Consider the following 19573-nt stretch of genomic DNA (forward strand, 5'->3'; position numbering starts at 1 on the left):
TATATATTATCATAGTTGAGCACAATATTTTAAGGCTTACTCTGGCACTTCGACGTTTGTTTTATGGGATTATTTAGATGGAAAAAGAAAATATAAGCCTATGCTTATTAAAGAACTGCATGGCATACTTAATATAATGTTTGCCTTGTTTTGTAGACTTTGCGGCAAAGTTAAATACAAATAAACAATCGATATTCACTAAAAATGACCATTTTTTAGGGAATAAGCCAATTACGTTAATAAAACATTTGTTTAATAATTATAAGTTTGACATACTGTATTCGACGTCAACAAAACAACACGCAACTACATGAAATACGTCACAGAATGTATTATTTGTGGAATTGATTGTATTATGTTACTGTAACGTAAATCCTTCATCAAACGCATTCTTTAAAAAGGATCTATAACAAATGGAAGCAATTGTTTTGTATGGCATATCTCTGCGATTAAATTAAAAAGTGGAAATGAAAGCTATCATGGAAATAGTGGTACAATAAGTAATATTAATAGTAATAACAACGTATCTTTATTCACAACATCATGCTGTCGTAGAAGCAACCATACAAATGGCCTGATCTCTTTATTGCTGCATTTACAAGGTACAAAATGGTTCGAAAATTAGAAGTAGAATCAATAAAAAAACTAAAATATTAACAAACTAACTGAAACAAACGCTTTACACACGTGTCTTGTATCTGCTTCGGATTTTATTTAATTCAAACCTTTTGGAATGTTTTCCGAAATCCAGTCAACAAAAGCAGTTACTTTGGAATAAAATCCAGGAAAATATTTCCTCTCTCCGCTGTCGCTGTCTGTATATGACTGTGCACAATCCAAGCCCCAACTGACTATTCCAAGTTGAACCCAACAACTGGTTTGTGTTTCCGTATCTAAAACCTAAGTACAAACAAGCGTATATAGGCCTAATTGTACCATTAAGCAAAAATTATAAAACATTAGGATACAAACTTAGGATACCCTAAGAGTGTGACACTATATGGAAGACATATTTATTAAAGATTAGCTATTGGTAAAGTTGATCCCCGTATTATTAGTGTTCCAAGCATCAGTGGATAAGAAGATAAGGTATTCAAAAAACTAAACCTTTGGTACTAATGGGAGTAGGTTGGACAGTTCTTTTAGCAACCACGCCTACCCAATTTATTACATCCTTGGTAATGATCAGTGTTTTTTACCAACCAGCATACGAATCCGAGAGGCTAGCCTAGATCATATTATTGGAAAGCGACCGCCTTTTCTGCTGCGCTGTTCCACCGATATTTATATGAAGAAAAAAAAAGTTTTAATATATTTCACTTTCCAACTCATATTTTGCATAGCTTAAACTCAATGGTGTGACCTTGTATCTGCATTGCAAAACAAGCCGTTTTTGCAAAGACAGAGTGAATTACAACGATGTTTTTGAGCAAAGTAAAGGAAGGTTGTACAAAAATCAATTGCGCAGATAAAAAAAAGTACCAACTTTGATTTCCCATTTTGTATCCAAGAGGACTTCAATAAGGAATTCTTTATCTCTGGATCAATATCAAGGAAAATTTGAGCTGCACTGTTGTATATTAACTTACTTGTCTTACTAAAGGTCCTCCGCTGTCTCCTTGACATGTATCAACCACATCATCACTGTTATCTCCAATTCCACAGATCATGTTGTTTGTAAATTGAACTCTTGTTGGAAGTCTATGTCTCACAGCTTCGTCTCTATCCATTTGACACCTACAAAAATATCGGCAAATCTTGATCAGTAATTACCATCTATGATATGTAACATCAGAAGGATCAAGACTTGCAATTACTTGTCTTAGATAGACCAGCGAGAGTCAACTGGAGCAAAAATGTGCTGTGTTAAAATGAAAAATATCAGAATGTCTTTGGAAATTCAAAAATAATGTACAGAAGCACAAAGCGATAAAGTTTAGTAAAACGGTAATTTATGTGCATAAACCAAATTAGTCCAGATTTAATCTTGATCCTTCCGATGGTAACTCCTGCCCAAGGACGATTGTAAGTGCTGCATTGCATGGACAAAGCATATAACTTAACCCTTGGTGCTGCATGTTAAATAATTACTATTCTGCACTTAACGTATTACTGCCAACTTCCTGCAGTCTCAAAAACGTCAAATTTCTTCTTTACCTGTTGTTGCTTCTCAGCCTAATCAGTCCTTGTTTTAGAACGTCAGATGTTCTGAGACTATTCACATCAGTTCGCCCGAAACCTGTTATCGCTGATAGAATGTTTTTCTCTTCTCTGTCGTCTTCTTGGAGAAGCCATTGACCTGAAGCAAAATGTTATTATTGTTATTACTAATTTTACTATTAATTTTATTAGCCTACTTTTACTATAATTATTAGGTTATCATTATTATTAATATTATTATTATCATTAATATTAGTAGTAGTGTAGTTGACCATACCGATTTGACTGGTGGACACCCATCTATCAAAAATAGGCTCCAACTTTTGTCCAACTCGTATCTAAAAAGTGCAGTAAGTCAGTTTCTAAACATACATACAGCTAGCAACATGTAGGAAAGCTAGCAACATATTGTTCTGGAGAAGACGAACTCAACAGTCTTTATCAGCAGGATTAATAGTCTGACAGCCTTGCTTTCCTGGAAAGAAGTCTTTCATTTCTCAATTTCTATGAAAACCCTTATAAAAATCATGCCTGGTTTAACTTCCGATTAGCACTCAGCATTTCGGAAATCGTTTTAGGGTCACTGATGAACCACTAAAAGCAGTCTGTGTTGAGAATAGCAAACAATAGAGATCGAAATATTGCCACATAAACCACACAATGAAATAAATCTTCTTATTTCAGAACTCTAACGACGAACGTACCTAATTAATGAACTGCATTCACAAGCAACAATGTGAACAAGAATATTGTCAATGTGGTGTGGAAATTAAAAAGTAGCATTTGTATCAAGCCAGCAAACGAATACTTACCAATGCAATGTCAAAGTTATATGTCCCTTCCAAGTATTGTTCGTGTTCAATGACGTCAGCTGATCGGTAAACTTGCGCATAATGAGGCAGAGTGGTTCCTACAGTTCTAGGTAGACGATGGACACCTATATTATACAAAAAGCATGCTTTCGAATTGCCACAACAATTTACCATAGTTCCACTATTTCGAAAAATAAAATCATAATGTCTGATGTATAACATAAACTTCGACTAGAAAAATGATTGGTTTTTGACTTTATAAAGTTTTAATTGCACTCAATAATGTTATTATTATTTCTCTGGCAAGTTTCTCATGTTCATAAGTTTCAAATAATGATAAGGATGTATATCAATTTGAAGTTGGTCATAGTTTGCATTTGTTCCATTCGTTTAGCTAATCTACATAGGTAGATAGGACCAGAAATTCCCAACTGTGTGTATATGGAATGCTTGCAAGTAGTGGCGGCTCGCCTAAATAGGCTGCAAATTTGCAGGACTACTTTTGACTCCACTATTTTTGCACAAAACTATACACCTTTTACATTGTAGTTAAACTAAATGACTTTAAAAGCGTACATTAATTAAAATAAAGCTAATTTCAAGTAACTTCTATCATGTGTAGATTGTTCGACGTAGCAGCTTCTATCATGTAGTAAGCTACAAACAGAACGAACATTAGTGATAAGCAATCCCCTTCTTTGAAAAGCAATATTTCGAAAAAAATACATTGACGTCATAAGGCGATGTGACGCGGTAAATTTCAAAATTCTTTAGTATGCCGTCGTCCAAAAAGTTTGAAAACCAATGGACTAGAGACAGCTGTTTATAATGTACGGTTCGCGTTTCCAAAGAAGTCTCGTGTAAGAATTCTAGTCAGGACATAAATCTATTGGTTTACAGACAGCTGCGATTTGCAACAATTTCTTATAAAGTTTCTTGGCAGCCGATTTCAGCAAAAACTGACAGCGATAGACACCGTGTTTCGCCAATGAGACTAGGATCATGTTGATTTGATGGTCTGTAAGGCTAAATAGGAGGCTTCACCGTTATTGTTAGAGAATCGTAATTGCTTGCTGTACTTGTGAGTACTCATAAGCTTTGTGCGGATAGCCTGGAAGAATGCTCCCTTCTTTACAATTTTTTACAATTTTACCAAACGTCAAGATTATTTTAGTCTTCCAATTTTCCAATGCTCGAATTTCCACAAAGACATGAGAAGCTGTAAGAACCCAGTTCCTATTGATGAGAGAGCCACCAGCAAATACTATTCCATCAGCATACGTCTGCGGTAAATTGTGATGTCATAAGATAATTTATGTTTTATCAACAACGGAAACCACCAATCAAGCAAACGAAGATCAAGAAATGATGTCTAAATTTTCTGCACCTGCGTAAAGCAACGTAAGTCAAGACAAGCTCCATATTCACCAGTTTCACCATATTCACCATGTTGTATTTCCAGACGTTTAATATAAAATAAGCAATAATAACAGTAGTAGCCAACCCAGGGCCGGATTTAGTTGATGGGGGCCCGGGGCACTTTTAGATCGGGGGGCCCACCGTGCAAAAAAATTTTTCGCGCTTACTGCGCGAAAAACCATCTCTACGTCTACAGAGCATCAGTCCACTACTGCACAGCATTTTGCAGAAACTTTAAAGGCCAAAAGGAAAAAAAATAACACAAAATCACATTTTTTTCCACATAGGGGGCCCTTCAAAAGTCGGGGGGCCCGGGGCAACTGCCCCCTCTGCCCCCCCCCCTAAATCCGGGCCTGAGCCAACCAAGTGAGAAAATCATTTACCTCTTGTTACTTACTGATTCAGTGTATCAAAGCAACGCAATATATAGTAAGGAAGAAACGCAAAACAATCAACTAAGGAACGTGGTACAGACGCTTAATTGATTACATGCGTTGAGCGGTGGTAATCAATTCCAGCGTCTGTACCAGAAAACGCTGAATGTTATTATGTAGTGAGGCAGGTCACAAGTTACATAAAACAACGTAAATAAAATGACGACTATAACAGTTAAGTGCGTGGAATAATTCACAGACAACAATAGCCTACTTCAAAAGCAAGAAGATACACAAACCGAGCCTACAAAAAGTATGCAAAGCTTGGAAATTAAGCTTTTAAACAACTCTTTTGGTCTGAGGTCAAAACTTCCGTCAATGAATCAATGCAACTCACTCCTCTGACACTGCCTCTCTCTCTAGACAGGGTCACTTGCCAGGGCCACGCCCCACCGACAGCAATATCTCCATTGATCACTCGTCCAATTGCTGCCCTTTGACGAATTCTTGCAACGTCTCCAGCTTTTCCACAGGAATTAATATCTGAAACCACATTGTCAATTTGTAAAGAAATACAAAGCAAATAAAGCATAAAATAGACGTAAAGCAAGGCAAAAAGCACAAGTTTCCTTCATTAAGTGTTCAAAAAAGAATTAAAACATTATACTCCATAATCATCGCAATTGACAGCAGTACACAGAATTGTGGTCAGGGTCGTTGAGAAGATAATGTGGGCCCGGTCCTAATGACACCCATCTGACCCCAAAATCAAAACCCTTCTATGAAAAACGCACTACATCCAAAGAATATAGTTTGTCAAGCTTCCAGATCTCATAATCCATGATCTCAGGCCCCTTGAAAATGGACCCCTAAAATCATTCTAACCCCGGATCCAAAAGTACCTCCTGGACCCCCAGTCAATGCTACTGACTGTACTAACTTATGATGTACAAATGTACATGTGACATAAGAGAATACTACTACAAGAAGGACCTTCAAAAGTAAACATCCGCAAACTGTCAGTATCCGGATTATCCAGAAACCTCTCGGCAGTAGCAAGTGATTGCAATTCCATGTAAGCTCGTTGTCTTCGGAACCTTCTTCCAAATCCAATAAGATAAATCTATAAAAAGCAAGCTAAGATAGAAATAACGCATGTCAAGTTTAGTGATAGCCATATTTTCAACAACCTCACAAAATGCAACATTTTTCACATGATAAAACGATCTTTGAACTTTTAAAACCTTTTAGGCATGCTTTTATGTGGTTAACAACTAATTAGGCTACTATTGAATTCTTTTTTTGCAGTAAGCCACTGCGATTTCACCTAAAGTTAAAACTTGTTAAAGATATTTATAGATATCAACCATAAAAATACAAATCAAAAAAGCCTACAAGAATCTTTTTCTTTTCAATGTTTATATCAGCTTTTTCGCAAATGATTTATTTTGTGTTCTTTTCCATCCGGTAAGTCGTGATCCTTGCATTCTTATTGACTCACACATGTCATTGACAAAACAACAATGATGCAGTGTCAGGAGTATGAGTGCACGTTGCAATAAAACGTAGAACAATATGTCATAGGATGGTGTTATTTCTGCAATCTGTGTTTACCTAAAGTAAGTGTTCACTGGTGTGTCGACTTTATATGCCTCGTCTGCACTTGTTTACGTTACTACATCTCAATAATAAAGACATGTAACTTTTTATCTGAGGTGAAAAATAGCGTAATAATGAGAGTGCTTGACCGCTGTGCTAGAGACGTTTGGCGCTTTAGTTTCCCGGGCTCTCAGCAGCTGAATGGGAAGCTGTTGTTCCATGAAAAAACAGCGACTTTGTCTTCCTCTCCAAATACATATGTATATTGTTGGAAGACTGCAGCTCCAGTAAAGAGAAGTTAATGTTTTTAATAATTTAACCCTATCTTAATATGAGCTGTTTTCGTACGCGGAAAGTACGTCACGCGCTATCTTAGCCCCGTGCTAATTAATCGTTAATAACTGGAGCTATGAAAATCACAGATCCAAAATATTTTACAAGAAAATAGCCATGTTTATTGTGCGTGTAGAAATTAAATTTTTACCCAACAAATTTATTGAAATAAATTGTTTGAGATGAAAAAACGTCAGAAAGTCGGTTTTTATTCTAATTTCTGAAAAATAACTTCAAAATTGAAATTTTTGAATTATAGCAATTTGTGATATTAGAAGTTATTGTATAAATGATACTAAACTAAACAAAAAATACTTTTCCTTTAAATATAAGGCAGTTTTGGGCGTTTTTACATTTCAAAGTAATTGTAATAACATTTATATTGCACTAACATTAACATATGTGTAACTAGCATTGCACGAAAATGTCAAGTCACCTGAGACGAAATGCTTACTTATTGTCAAGGAAAGAAAGGTAGAAAAATTACCAGTGTAGGTTTAGAAAATTCACAAAGTAAACTTAAGAAATTTCACATTTCTAGCACATTTCCTTCTGTGAAATATTTCACTGCTAGAGTGAAGCGTCCTCATAAAACCCCGTGTCGCTAAAGACAGGGTTAATAACGTATAGGCTATAAATTATGCTTTAATAAATTTCTCATGGCTGAATAAAAGTTTGAAATGCACATATTATAATGAATTAATTTTATAAAAATACAAGTCACGAAGAACAACAATCCACAATCAAGCGACAGATGACTCTTCATAGAGCGTTTTCGCGTTTTGAAACGTACTTGCGGTGAACGTTCAGAAGACCCGGAAGCAATTATCACGTCTGCACAGCATTATATGTGAGTCACACCACAATGTTAAAGACCAAAAGATAACTTACAATTAATATTTTTACTTAAAAGTTAACATGATGGCCGTTTGCATCAATAAAGCAAATAACACAAACTACAAAGAATTGGATCTAGTAACCTACTCACATGCCGACAGAAAAGTCTTCGTGTCACTTCGGGCTATACCAAACGTAAATCAATGATTTTCGTTCTTGATTGTAAGTTAACATTAATCAAATATTATACATATAATGCATTCATCCGTGCTTCGTTAGCTCCTATAGTTGCGTTAAAGCGCTTGTACGAATTCTTTCCTCTGATATATAGATATTTTTTTATAACAACTTACTTCAAGTAGGTCTTCTGGGTAAGATGATCGAATCTGGTCCATTGTAGCCTGTGGTGGTATCCCGTCTACGTGCATTCCTACAACAGACTCATACAATTATATAAATATTGTAATAAATCAGATACTGTTGTATTCAGATACTGTTGTCAAAATATCCAAAATCATTTGCACTGGGTTCATGAAAAGTGTAATTTTACATCTGTGTAACAAATTGTGAAATATACAACAATGCTAAAATCGCTACTTTTTGTATAGATCATTTTTCTAAAGTAAGAAGGTTGTAAAAGTTAATATATTTATTTGTAGGATACAATGTCGCATAACGTGTGACTTTTTATTTTTCCTTCAAAATGCAAATATTATTCCCAGTATAATTGTCTAGATGTACTTCAATTAATTCCTATGGGCAATACAATGTGATAGAAGTAGTCGATGGTTGTTTCAAAGCAGAGTCTTTACCATATGGGTGCGAAGCATCGCAACAAAAGTTACGTTTTCAATTGGTCTAGAGGTTCACCTGCTAAAATGTCTTTACTAATTTTAACAATTGGAATATAGCAGTATTTTTGGCTTAAAATTAATGCCATCGCTTACAAATATGCTACAAATCTGCTTCGAAATACTGAAAATGCTAGAATTTACTGCCTTGTAAGTAACACCATCTAATTTTTATGAAAAAGTACCGTTTATAAAAAGAAGTGGATATCGGATTCTTGATTGGTTTTCTTGGAAAGACGCAGCAATGGATTGATTTAGTTGGAGAAGTGCTTCATTGGTGTTTCGTCTGGTGTCGGATAACTCGTTTAACAAGTTTTCTGCATACGCAAATGAGCTTGCAATCATAACAGTAACAACAACAATAATAATAATAGTTGAATGGTGGCAAAAAGCAATTTCGTAGCATGATGTGACAATACAATCTATGGTAAACCATTTCAGGCAAAATTAATTCAAAAAAATTTGGTAAAAAAATGGGCAAAATTGTACTCCCTAAGGAGAATGAGTAGAAATCAACTATTTAAATCTATTCAGTTCACAACAAACACTTTGAAATATTTATATGTGTAGTTATGTACAACATACTGGGTTATTGCATGATTGTGCTTTGTACTGTATCAGTATGATGTAATAAACCTATTATAAAATAAAACAACGCTCTTGCTATACTGTACATCTTGGTGAGTAATATGGTCACAACGAATTAGCTAATGACACAGAATGTTACATCTTGAATTTATTTTTGAATGTCAGATAAAGTTTAGACGCGTTCTATTAATGCATAAAACATTAACTATACCAATTAATGAAACAAAACTCTAAAATGTGTTTACGGCAAAACGAATATCACACCAGCGTCCAGCAATGCCATAGTTGTTTTGCTTTTAAAATGTAATATGTAGTCTACTTTATCAAAAGATCACTGCATCCTCTGCCAAAACGACCAATATAATCATAATACACATTCAAAAGTGTTAGTGTTCGCCATTGTAAGTGAAAATTTTAACCTTGATATATTTAAGAGTTGGTGAAAGGAAAGGATGGTTAGGCAATCCTTTGTGTGATATGATACTTTGAATGCTACACTGTTACAATGCAATGTGCAATAAGCAGAACAAGGTTAGATCAATGCAACGTAAACTCACGTCGGTCGGACATCACTTTTCTTAAAGTTTGAACTGCATCTTCAGTATTTGATAAAGCCAGTGGAAGCAGAATTTTAGCACTGGATGCAAATATCATGATTTCGATTCTCATCCTGCCATCACTAGACATCTAGAGCGCAATAGGTTCTTCAAATAACAATGTTGTTTTACTCATGCGTCACATAGGATTACCGACTTTTAGTGAATCGATGTAGGCTACTCATAATTTCCGCCCCGCCAGCTCAGTGGTTAAGCGCTCAATTTAAGATCTCGTGACACTAGTTCGACTCTCGGGTTCGACTCTCGGCCCTGAGTCAGTGGTTCAAAGCCTGTACAAGTATGCGAAACTTCCAGGAGAAAGATCTCAAAAAAACCTTCCCAGTCCGAGGATAGAGATCAAATCAATCTATCCAAAGAAACACGTTTGACCTAGGGATATCATCAGTGACAGTGAAAAAAAAAATGAATAAAGAGTTCTGTGTAACATTGGTAGGCCTCATCAGTGTTATCCTTATTATGAACAGTGGCTAGATGTGACTCCTACAGTATAAATTGCCATTATTTTTCAAAGTTTTCAATTTTCCGATGTTTACTGTTGTTGTCGTTGAGCGAACTGCTCAGCCACGATCATCGCTCCTGCTTTGTGAGCAGTAGAGATGTCACTCTCTGAAAAGAGCTTTGCCGGCGCTGAACTTACCGAGTCGAGATGTGTTTTATGGCAGTTGGTGTTTACTGTTGAAGTGGAACTTAGGTTTTGCAGGTTAATGCAATTAGTTCAATATGCTGTAATTGGACTTCATCAAAATTTAAATTGAAGAAATCTTAAAGGAAACAAATTAATAACTTTATGTACTGTAGGCCTACGCACGTTTAAGACCCTGTCTTCAGCAAACTTTAACGATTCTTTCAGTGCACTTTCTGTGACGTCATCGGATATGTCAATGACGAAGTAAGCCTCGTATTTCGTGGTCGATGCTTCGGCAGCAAATCGACCAACATTAGTGGCAGAAGCAGCTTGGATAAGGTTTGTGACTTGCTGGAGCTTTCCCAACACACGATCATTAATGCTTGGATAAAGCGGATCTGTGACATAATTAATAATTGAAACCTTATCTGTGAATTTACATACAAACATGAACGTTTAACTGAATTATTAAAAAAAGACAATGCTAGTTTGTGCTTTCCTGTTACGTATTAGAAAATATATAGATGGAAAAGCAATCGTTCTTAAGTCCACAAGAAGTTTTAAAGTAGATTAGATTAGATTTGGAAACAAGTAGATTAGATTTGGAAACACTTTTTTCTTTGTTTGTCAGTTGGTGTTTATTGCCTACTTTGAGCGTTTGTCAGAGATGGTTTTTTATTTGAATACATAATTTATAGATTTTTTTTACTTTATTATCACCATGACTGCTGCAAATCGTGCAATGGTAATTAATACGCTACATACTTATGCACGTGGGAGCACCATTATCACTCCATTGAAGAAAGTACAAACATTCTTGTCTACTTGCTCCGACCATCACATATCCAGGATTACATGTAAATTCCACAAAACTACCAACTTCAAGATCAATCAAAGAAGATACCCTTCCTTGGATAGGGAATCCAGGATGCATGCAACGAATTCGCGAACCCCCTGAAATGACAATACAGTATTAAAGTTAATAATTGAGTAATCTCTTTTTGACAGAAAATGGATGAAGTGATAATGACGCAAAAAACAATTATTCTTAGTCACGTTTTTCTTAATTGTGTCAAACTAGGTAAAATACATCACCCTTGTTTGTTGTGCAATAGGCTACAGTGCTTTTTATCCCATTATCTTATTATCTTATTTTCTAAAGATGCATTTTACAGTTGATTCGGTAAAATGAACTAACTTTATTTGCACTGCATTAAAAACAAGCACTGAAGAAGTGTCAAATTAAGGTCTAAGGCATTGCTATAAGTCAAAATCAAGGCATTGCTACATTGCAAAGTGCACCATCAAAACATCTAACTGCTAGAATATTTCTACAAACATGTATGAAGAAAATCTATTGAGAAAATATAAAGAAAAAGTTGTTATTGCACTTTCATCTAGTACTGAGAAAACTTTCTCTTAATGTGTTCTAAAATCTTCAGCGATAATGCATCGCTTTGTTAATTTGACCGCTTTTAGTAATTTTATGCAGAATTTACCCTGCTTAGCATTTTCTTTGACATAAAGGACTTTTTTGTAATGTTAATAATATTTATAACATGAAGTCAGTCTATGCGTTATATGATATGCATAATTGCGTAAGTAGTAGGCTATAAAAGACTTCTTAAATGCAAGCAAAATTATTAAAATATCACTCCAGATAATATTGTTTGCATCCACTCACTCCTCTCATTGCAAATAGAGAGTCGCCCACTCCACCTCCCATTCCTCAAGCAGCGTCTCACTCTTGAACCAATCAAGCGATGAGATGGAGGACAAGTGAATGTTACTTGATGTCCCACCACATATGGACCAGCAAGATCACCTACAATGTTTCCACCCGTTGCCCTGATGGATAGAATGGGATCTCCACAAGTGATTCCTTTTGCCAAATCATTAGGAAAGTTAAATATGGATGGAATATTTGATATCAAAATGATTAATCTTGGATTATATTAGACAAACTTTGCAGTTAATATAAAAACATACTATCAAACATTAATATAAAATGATGATGGATTGGATATCCACAAGTGATTTCTTCACAAAAACAATAGCAAAGTAAATATAAAGGAAATATTTGATATTAAAGATGTCAGAAGATATTTATTCAAATATAATGTTTAATGTTAAAAAATTTGATTTTCGATTATTTTAAAAGCGTTAAAGCAATCGCTTAATTACAGCAGGGCTACGGTATCGGAGTCGGAGTTGGAGTCGTGGAGTTGGAGTCAGAGTCTGATGGATTTTGTCATGTCCGAAGTCGGCCAGTTATAAACCGAAGAGTTGGAGTAGCATATTTTTGTACGATTTTTCAGCTCTAAACAATGGCGTACGCAGGGGGAGCATTGGGCCGTGCTGTTAACTTCCAGCATAAAGGACGAAGCAAAAATAATAAAATTAGGTCTAATCATGATTTATAACTTCACACTCAAACACAGTCAGTCAATAAGTTTGCAGGCCTTGAATAAAGTCAATAAGATGATATCGTCACCCTCATAACAAAACTGCCTAACTCACTTTTTGACAATTTTGAGATTTTCAGCCCAAGTCACTGGTTTTAACTTTAGTGATGCCTGGAAAAATGCTCAAGACGCTTCACACTCACTAAAGTACTGTAGGCTACTTTTTTTGCAAAATTCGTTAATAAAAACATTATCTTTGCGGAATTTTTTTGTGTTTTTCTCAAAAGCTAAAAAAATGAGTTAGGCAGTTTTGTTATGAGGGTGACGATATATAGTAGTACAATAGAAACCGTCTAAGTCGACAGCGGCTAACTCGACGTTCCGCCTGTTTCGTACATAGCCAGATTTGGCAAATTCGACACTGGGTATTTTGACGTTCCCTCTAATTCAACACCTTTTTCACAGTCCAGACAAAAGGAATTTTGTGTAAGTCGACGATTTCAATGTGTCAAACTGAATGTTATGTTGGAATTGCGGATTTTCGGCTTCCAACTGAGTGTCATGCTGTGAATAGATTTGCGGCTAAGCAACACATTCTACAGTTTGACTACTTTTTTTTTTAACTTTTCCAAGCTTTATAATTGCAAGTTTCAATTTGCTTATATGTAAAAAAACAGTTTACGTTTGTTGAACAAATACGATTGCTGCGAGTTACAATTTTGGGCAATGTCAGGAATATCTATCAAACTAAAATGCGTAACTTTGTAAGAAAAGTATGATATTGTTACAAGGCATAAAAATGGAAAAATAAAAAACAAGATAAATTTCTGAAAAGTTTCGCACACTTAACACATGTCTGGCGTCGTTTTTATCCGAGCAGCTCTCCCGTGATTTTGGTAGACCTAATATGCGCCATTTTGTCGAAAATAACTTTTTTGCATTTTTCTACGTTTAAAGACTTCATGCATCTCCTGACAAAAAATTTGTGCCCTAATGTAGTATGGTTTTCGAAATAATTGGTGGGTAAAACCTAACATATTCTAATCTGTGCAAGAATAATTTTCTGAAACCTAACATATTCATCTACTCCAATCACGTAACAGGATATCGTCACGTGACAGCCATAATTTCAGAAGCAATTGCAGCAGGCTATTTCACAACATCTTACATCTCTTGAGTTGCGTGAAGCGGATTTAAAAGCGTTTGATAAAGTAGATTGGGCAAAAATGTTGTCAAGCACTAAGTAAGCTTAATTATGTAGGCTAACCTAAAAATGTCCATCCGAACACACTATAGCTTTTCTTTTCATGAAATGCCGTATCATTTTCGTCTCGCCGATCAGTTTGAGTTTTCGTAGCCTACTGGTGTACTGATGGCTTAGTTGACTTTACGGTACGCTAAATAACCTAGCTTGCATATGATCATTAAGATTTTAAAGCAGAGGCCCGGGAGTACGCTACTCAGTGTGTTTGGCCATTTTTAATCAACCGTCCCAGATGCTGTGCAGTCAATGAGCCAATGTAGTAGGCTACGGTTGCCTTAAATCAGGGGTGACAAACCTTTTTGCGGTTGCGGGCCACTTTGTCAATTACACATGAGTTATCGGGCCACACAACTAAGCGCTTGTCAAAATTATATGACGTCATAGATTGGAATCGACCAAAAGTACAAGGTGAAGTTGGTGAATAGTGTTAACAGCTTTGCCTTATAGCTTTCCTATTTTCTAACTTTAAACCTTGAAAGTTAGTGTTTAGGGCAAGAAAATAGCAAAGGAAAGGTGTACCAGTGAATGCATAAAACAGTTTTGAGATGTCTTTAATGCATGAGCGATTGTCAAATCGTTTTGCGGGCCTCACAAAACTCTTTGACAGGCCGCATGCGGCCCGCAGGTTCGTCACATCTGCCTTAAATGAAGGCATGGTTATAAAGTAGGCTACCAGCAACCAATTTTGAGTCAGCGATAGCCTTTAACCTAGCAGGCTTTTGTGATATCAGCAAAGTCATCTAGAGATTACAGTGATGAAATGATGCACAGTTCTGGGAGAAATCCAGAGGCTTACCGGTACTTTAGGTTTGATTTAGGCTTACAAAGCCAACATAGTGTGGTCAAAGTCAACATTTAGCTTATATGAGGCTTTATCATACAAAAACATAACATTAAATAAGCCAATAAGGCGGTTAAAGTCAACATCGAGAGTCTATATTAGGTTTTATCATACAAACCTAATACTTTTTTTATAACTAGTTATTTGGCAAAACCAAATAAAAGCCATATTTTAATAAACAAACAAAAACCTGGCTCAAATTTCATTCTTAAAAATTTTGTTTGGTTGTCCGCTCCAGCCTTCCAAAAGTCAACTTCGAGTGTTTTACCTTGTTAGCTATAAACACAAAAAGTCGTTTATCTCGAAAACTTGAAAATGGCGGATATTAGGTTGTGACAAATCACGGGAGAGCTGTTGTCTTCAGAAAAATGAGATCATCCGCTCATAAATGAAAACTCACGCAATTTTTTTTCCCTTTCCAGACGCGATGTTCTGCGATGCCTGTTCAACTAACCTAACCTGTTCTTTTTATAGTAGCAACGTATTCTCATCTCAAATTCGTTCCATCTTGGGCAGATGGATAGCGTCTACTGCAGTAATAAGCAAAAACACACAGGATTTTGCATTCAAGGAAGAAATGTAACAGAAAGATTGGCCTACTTACATTTTTTGTTTATAAATTATTACACTTCATGCAATTGTTGTTTATGTTGTTACAACTCAGCAAGAAAATTGGTAATTGCTACGCGAAGATACAGCTATCCGAAAGAGGCTTTCTCAGTTCGACTCAAGATAAAGATGCAATCAAATTATTTACTTTCGATTAAACTACCGTATAAATTTTCCTTACGTCGGCAAGATACATTTAGTCCATCCCATGTTCCTCCTCCAGTGCATTTCCTTGATGGACTTCCAGAGTGGATGTAGAATCCATCCCTACAAGTGTACCTCGCAACACGTTCATGTCCTTTTCCTGAGTAGGTTATCACTGCACTGCGAGCTGAAGGTGCCTGTCCACAGTTGACGTCTGAAAATTTAATCCAACAAAAAATTAAAAATTTGAAAATGTTATTTATATATTTAATTCAAGAAAAGTAAAAACATCTAGTATTGCATCAAACATATACGTTTCGAAAGAGTGCAGCAACTCATAAAATCGACAATTTTCAATCAACAATCTTTATAAAATGTCCCCATCAGAACAAATCTTTGAATTAAAATAAACGAGTATAGAGGAGATTTGAAATGAAGCAGATTAAATTTAAAAAGTATGAAATTTTATTTACGAAATGGAAGGAATTAATATTTTGTTTTTCTCGCAAAATTTTCATGAAACAGTTTCCGACTAAAGGAAATGGAACATACAAGACAAGTCAAATTATAAATTGAAATAAAAGTCCCATTCACGGCGCATCGTCTAGATGACTAAGATATTCTGATACCCATACGTAGGCGGAACCTATACTATTGTTCCGAGGTGCATTATTACTAAAAGCCTTCCAGCCTAGTCCAGGAACAGCGTGAATCTTGAATGATAAAAGGATAAACCCTCGGTCCCAGAGGCTCATACGACGAAGAAGACGTGCATTATTATTTACTTCACATTTTATGCAAATAATATCATCAATATTAGCCTATCACATAAACAGATACTTGGATTAAGACAAGTTCTTCCACAAGGTCCATCGCATCTGCATTTTAAGGTTCCACTGCATTCATCATCAGTATCACATTCATCTCCACATACCAAATTGTTCTCTGATATTCTGGAAAAACTATATTCCTGACAAGAAACTGAAAAAATAGAAATCTTAAAAATGTTCGAATGCTCAAATGTGATTTTATATTTCAGGTATTCACAAGTTCAAGTTTCAATTAAACATGTACCACTTTCGCATAATAAGGCAGATCCAAAGTCAAATTATTCATTGATGCACAGTACACACACTACCGTTAAACATGACATATTGGCCTCATAACATAACAAGATGTGTTGTGGTTATATTTATTTAATTAATCAGATTGTTTTCTTCTGATGCAATTTGCTGACAAGTACTCCAGACTCCGACGTCCGAATAATGTCACTTGTTCGTTGAGGTTTGGGACAAATTGAAATTTCGAAACCAATACATGATTTTGCATTTTTTGTAAATGGAAAAATTTATCGAAAATCATTTCTACAAAGCCAATTAATATGCTGTTGATCCAATCATACAAGAACTGTTTTTAAATTTATTTACTGCTGTGCAAACTCTAATTGAATAGAATCTGTCCTAGTGGGTTAGTCAATATCTAAGCAATGTAAACTAACGTGTGCAAATAGTTGTTCCTGTCCAGCCTCGCTTTCTATGACAAAAGTGTTGCATTTCTGGAAACGCCCTTTTGTAGCCTGGTTGGCACACGTATTCAGCCACATCATCGTACACATAAGAAGTGCCATTCACCAGTACGAGTGAACCATCAGCTGATTTCCGACGGACAATAATTTCTTGTATATTTGCAATTGTAAGAGGTGGTGGACACTCACGACCTATAGATTGGAATACGGTTCACATAGCTTTGTATTTATGGTTTAACATCATCATTATTCACTGTCAAAGAGCTTAACAGGAAAATTCAGATACATTTCGATGACAAGTGAGGATTTTCTTCACCTTGAGCGACATTTGCTAAAGAACAATTGCTTCTATTCAGTTCGGCTTTTATTGTGCAATTTAAGTTTTCATACTAGGCATGTAGAGTTTACAGAGTTTTTGGAAAATTAAACAATCAGTCCACTAGTGGATTTCAAAACAAATGAAAAGAACTTGAATCTTCCTTAATTTTTTACGGTTATTTTTTCACAGTAGGCTAATATTTAACCGCATCGACAAATTGTAAACATTTATTTATGTGTGCAAAAATCATGACGTAATTTCAGAGCTCTGAAAATAATATTACCAAGTTTAACGCAGGAATAACCACATTCATGATCACATGTGCATACTCGTCCAGCAGGACACTGGTCATTGGAAGGACTGCACGATGTTTTTCCACATGGCCTTCCAACATTAGCAGCAGCATTTCTATTTCTCTCTTGACATTGTGCTAAAATGAATAGACAACAAATAAAGTTAGTAATGAAATATATTAATATATAATCAATAAACTGCCAGGCTTATGGTTTGAAAAGACATTTTCAGTCCGAGAATAACTAATCTCACAAGTCCCACACGTTTGCTTTGAGTAACCTATGTAGCTAGTAGGTTAAGAAATTTGGCATATTAGATTTACAGTAAATCACTCACTTGCTACTTGAGCCATGGCATTTAAAGAACATAGGAACATGAGAAAAGATATTCTAGTCTTATACATTATTCTTGCCTACTTATTTTATTTCTTCACAAACAGAAAGACCTGCGTGACTTTAAATTGACATAACCAAGGTCCTTCGATTGCTATTGGAAAAACAAATAAAACCGTCGTTTGATTTAATGTCAGAACAGTGCATAAAAAAAAAAAATTACTTGACTAGCCGAGTGGTCCCCAACCACTTGGTCGCGACCCAGTACGTGGTCTTGAAAAGGTTGCTACCGGGTCGCGATAAAAAGCTGTCAAAATGGCTGACTAGAGTGCGAGTTAGTTGAAAGTATGTCTTCAGCCATAAAATAAATTTATTACAGTGAAAACAATTGGAATCATGCATTTTGTAAGTACAAATAAATCCTATCTAGGTAGCCACTTTAACAAGTCGAAATTCTGCCACTGAAATTGACTACAATGCAACCGCCAACCAATCAGAACGCGTTATAAGAGGCTACCGTTCAATTGTGACCCTTCTAGCACTCATCCAGAGAGTTAATGCTTGTTTTGAACTTTATTTGGTAATTACAGAAGAAAAAGAGCAATAGCAGTGGTGAGAATCGAACACGCGTCAATGAAATGACTACTTTCTAGCCCTAACCCTATCCCCTAAGCCAACCAGCTGACAAAAAATCCATTACTTAATTTGCTTTCTATGATCTTCTTTTCGCCATTTTTTACGTCACTTAAACCGTAGCTTATGATTGGTTGGCGGTTTCATTCTAGTCAATTTCAGTGGCAGAATTTCGACTTGTTAAAGTGGCTACCTCCTATCTATATAGGCCAACCCTCCTGTATCTACCAAACGCTATCTATCAGTGTTGCAAAAATTGCCAAGATTGTTCTTTGAGTTTACAAGTAAAAATGAGATGGATCATAAAAGCAGAGTTTTTGTTTCATCACACTACCGTAGTTCCGAAGTAGTCCTGCTCCAATACTCCATGTGGAGCAGAAGTACCTCGAAACGATGATGCTGTGATGTAACAAAGATGCTGCTTTATGTTTTTTCGAAGACAAGCCCGATATCAGCATTCAGCAGATGGTAATTAACTTGCAGCATTTCATTTTTCGACTCATACCACTTAGCAATATAGACTACAAAAATAAAGTTACTTGAAATAAATATGACAAAGAAGCAGATTTCGCTTGAAAATTACTACGATGAAAACAAGCAAAAACAAATGAAGAAAATGTTGAGACAGCCACGCTTGTAGCAATAAATAGAAAAGCTGCTTTTAATCGAAAATTTGATGAATCTTATGATCTTATCTCAAATTAGTTTCATTGCTACAGGCGATCAATCTACTGAAATTGTAATTTTCTTGATTTATGGAGATAGAGCTAAGCTCGTTAATGAGGTAATGAAACCCTCAAAACAACCGCGGCATCTCGAAACAAAGCACTTTACTTGGAAAGATCGACTCAGAAACATTTTGAACAAAGAAGACAACACTTTTTTTCCTATTTTTGTAAAGCTTGTTTTTCAGTCATGGCAGCAACTAAAACATAGTTGAGAAGCAGATTGGAGGTAACCAACACCTTAGATCCGTGTCTCCTTGTTTGACA

General features: G+C 35.6%; 1 protein-coding gene across 1 annotated transcript in view; it reads right to left on the reverse strand.

Moving 5' to 3' along the window:
- Positions 1-18091, reverse strand: part of LOC145775078 (uncharacterized) — a 111070-nt gene extending 92979 nt beyond the window's left edge. The window contains exons 1-19 of the mRNA XM_082586313.1: positions 17953-18091; positions 17606-17752; positions 16977-17195; positions 16319-16459; positions 15516-15692; positions 11900-12097; positions 10981-11169; positions 10399-10613; positions 9531-9660; positions 8571-8702; positions 7888-7964; positions 5759-5888; positions 5163-5308; positions 4126-4255; positions 2973-3097; positions 2354-2498; positions 2158-2299; positions 1586-1737; positions 726-893 (exon numbers count right to left, since the gene is read on the reverse strand). Of these exons, the coding sequence (XP_082442439.1) occupies positions 726-893; positions 1586-1737; positions 2158-2299; positions 2354-2498; positions 2973-3097; positions 4126-4255; positions 5163-5308; positions 5759-5888; positions 7888-7964; positions 8571-8702; positions 9531-9660; positions 10399-10613; positions 10981-11169; positions 11900-12097; positions 15516-15692; positions 16319-16459; positions 16977-17195; positions 17606-17752; positions 17953-18019 (2830 nt within the window). The 5' untranslated portion in view covers positions 18020-18091. The remainder of the gene's footprint in view (positions 1-725; positions 894-1585; positions 1738-2157; positions 2300-2353; positions 2499-2972; positions 3098-4125; positions 4256-5162; positions 5309-5758; positions 5889-7887; positions 7965-8570; positions 8703-9530; positions 9661-10398; positions 10614-10980; positions 11170-11899; positions 12098-15515; positions 15693-16318; positions 16460-16976; positions 17196-17605; positions 17753-17952) is intronic.
- Between the last annotated feature and the right edge of the window lie 1482 nt (positions 18092-19573).

Source organism: Aplidium turbinatum, chromosome 1 (genome assembly GCF_918807975.1).
Source record: "Aplidium turbinatum chromosome 1, kaAplTurb1.1, whole genome shotgun sequence".
NCBI lineage: Eukaryota > Metazoa > Chordata > Ascidiacea > Aplousobranchia > Polyclinidae > Aplidium > Aplidium turbinatum.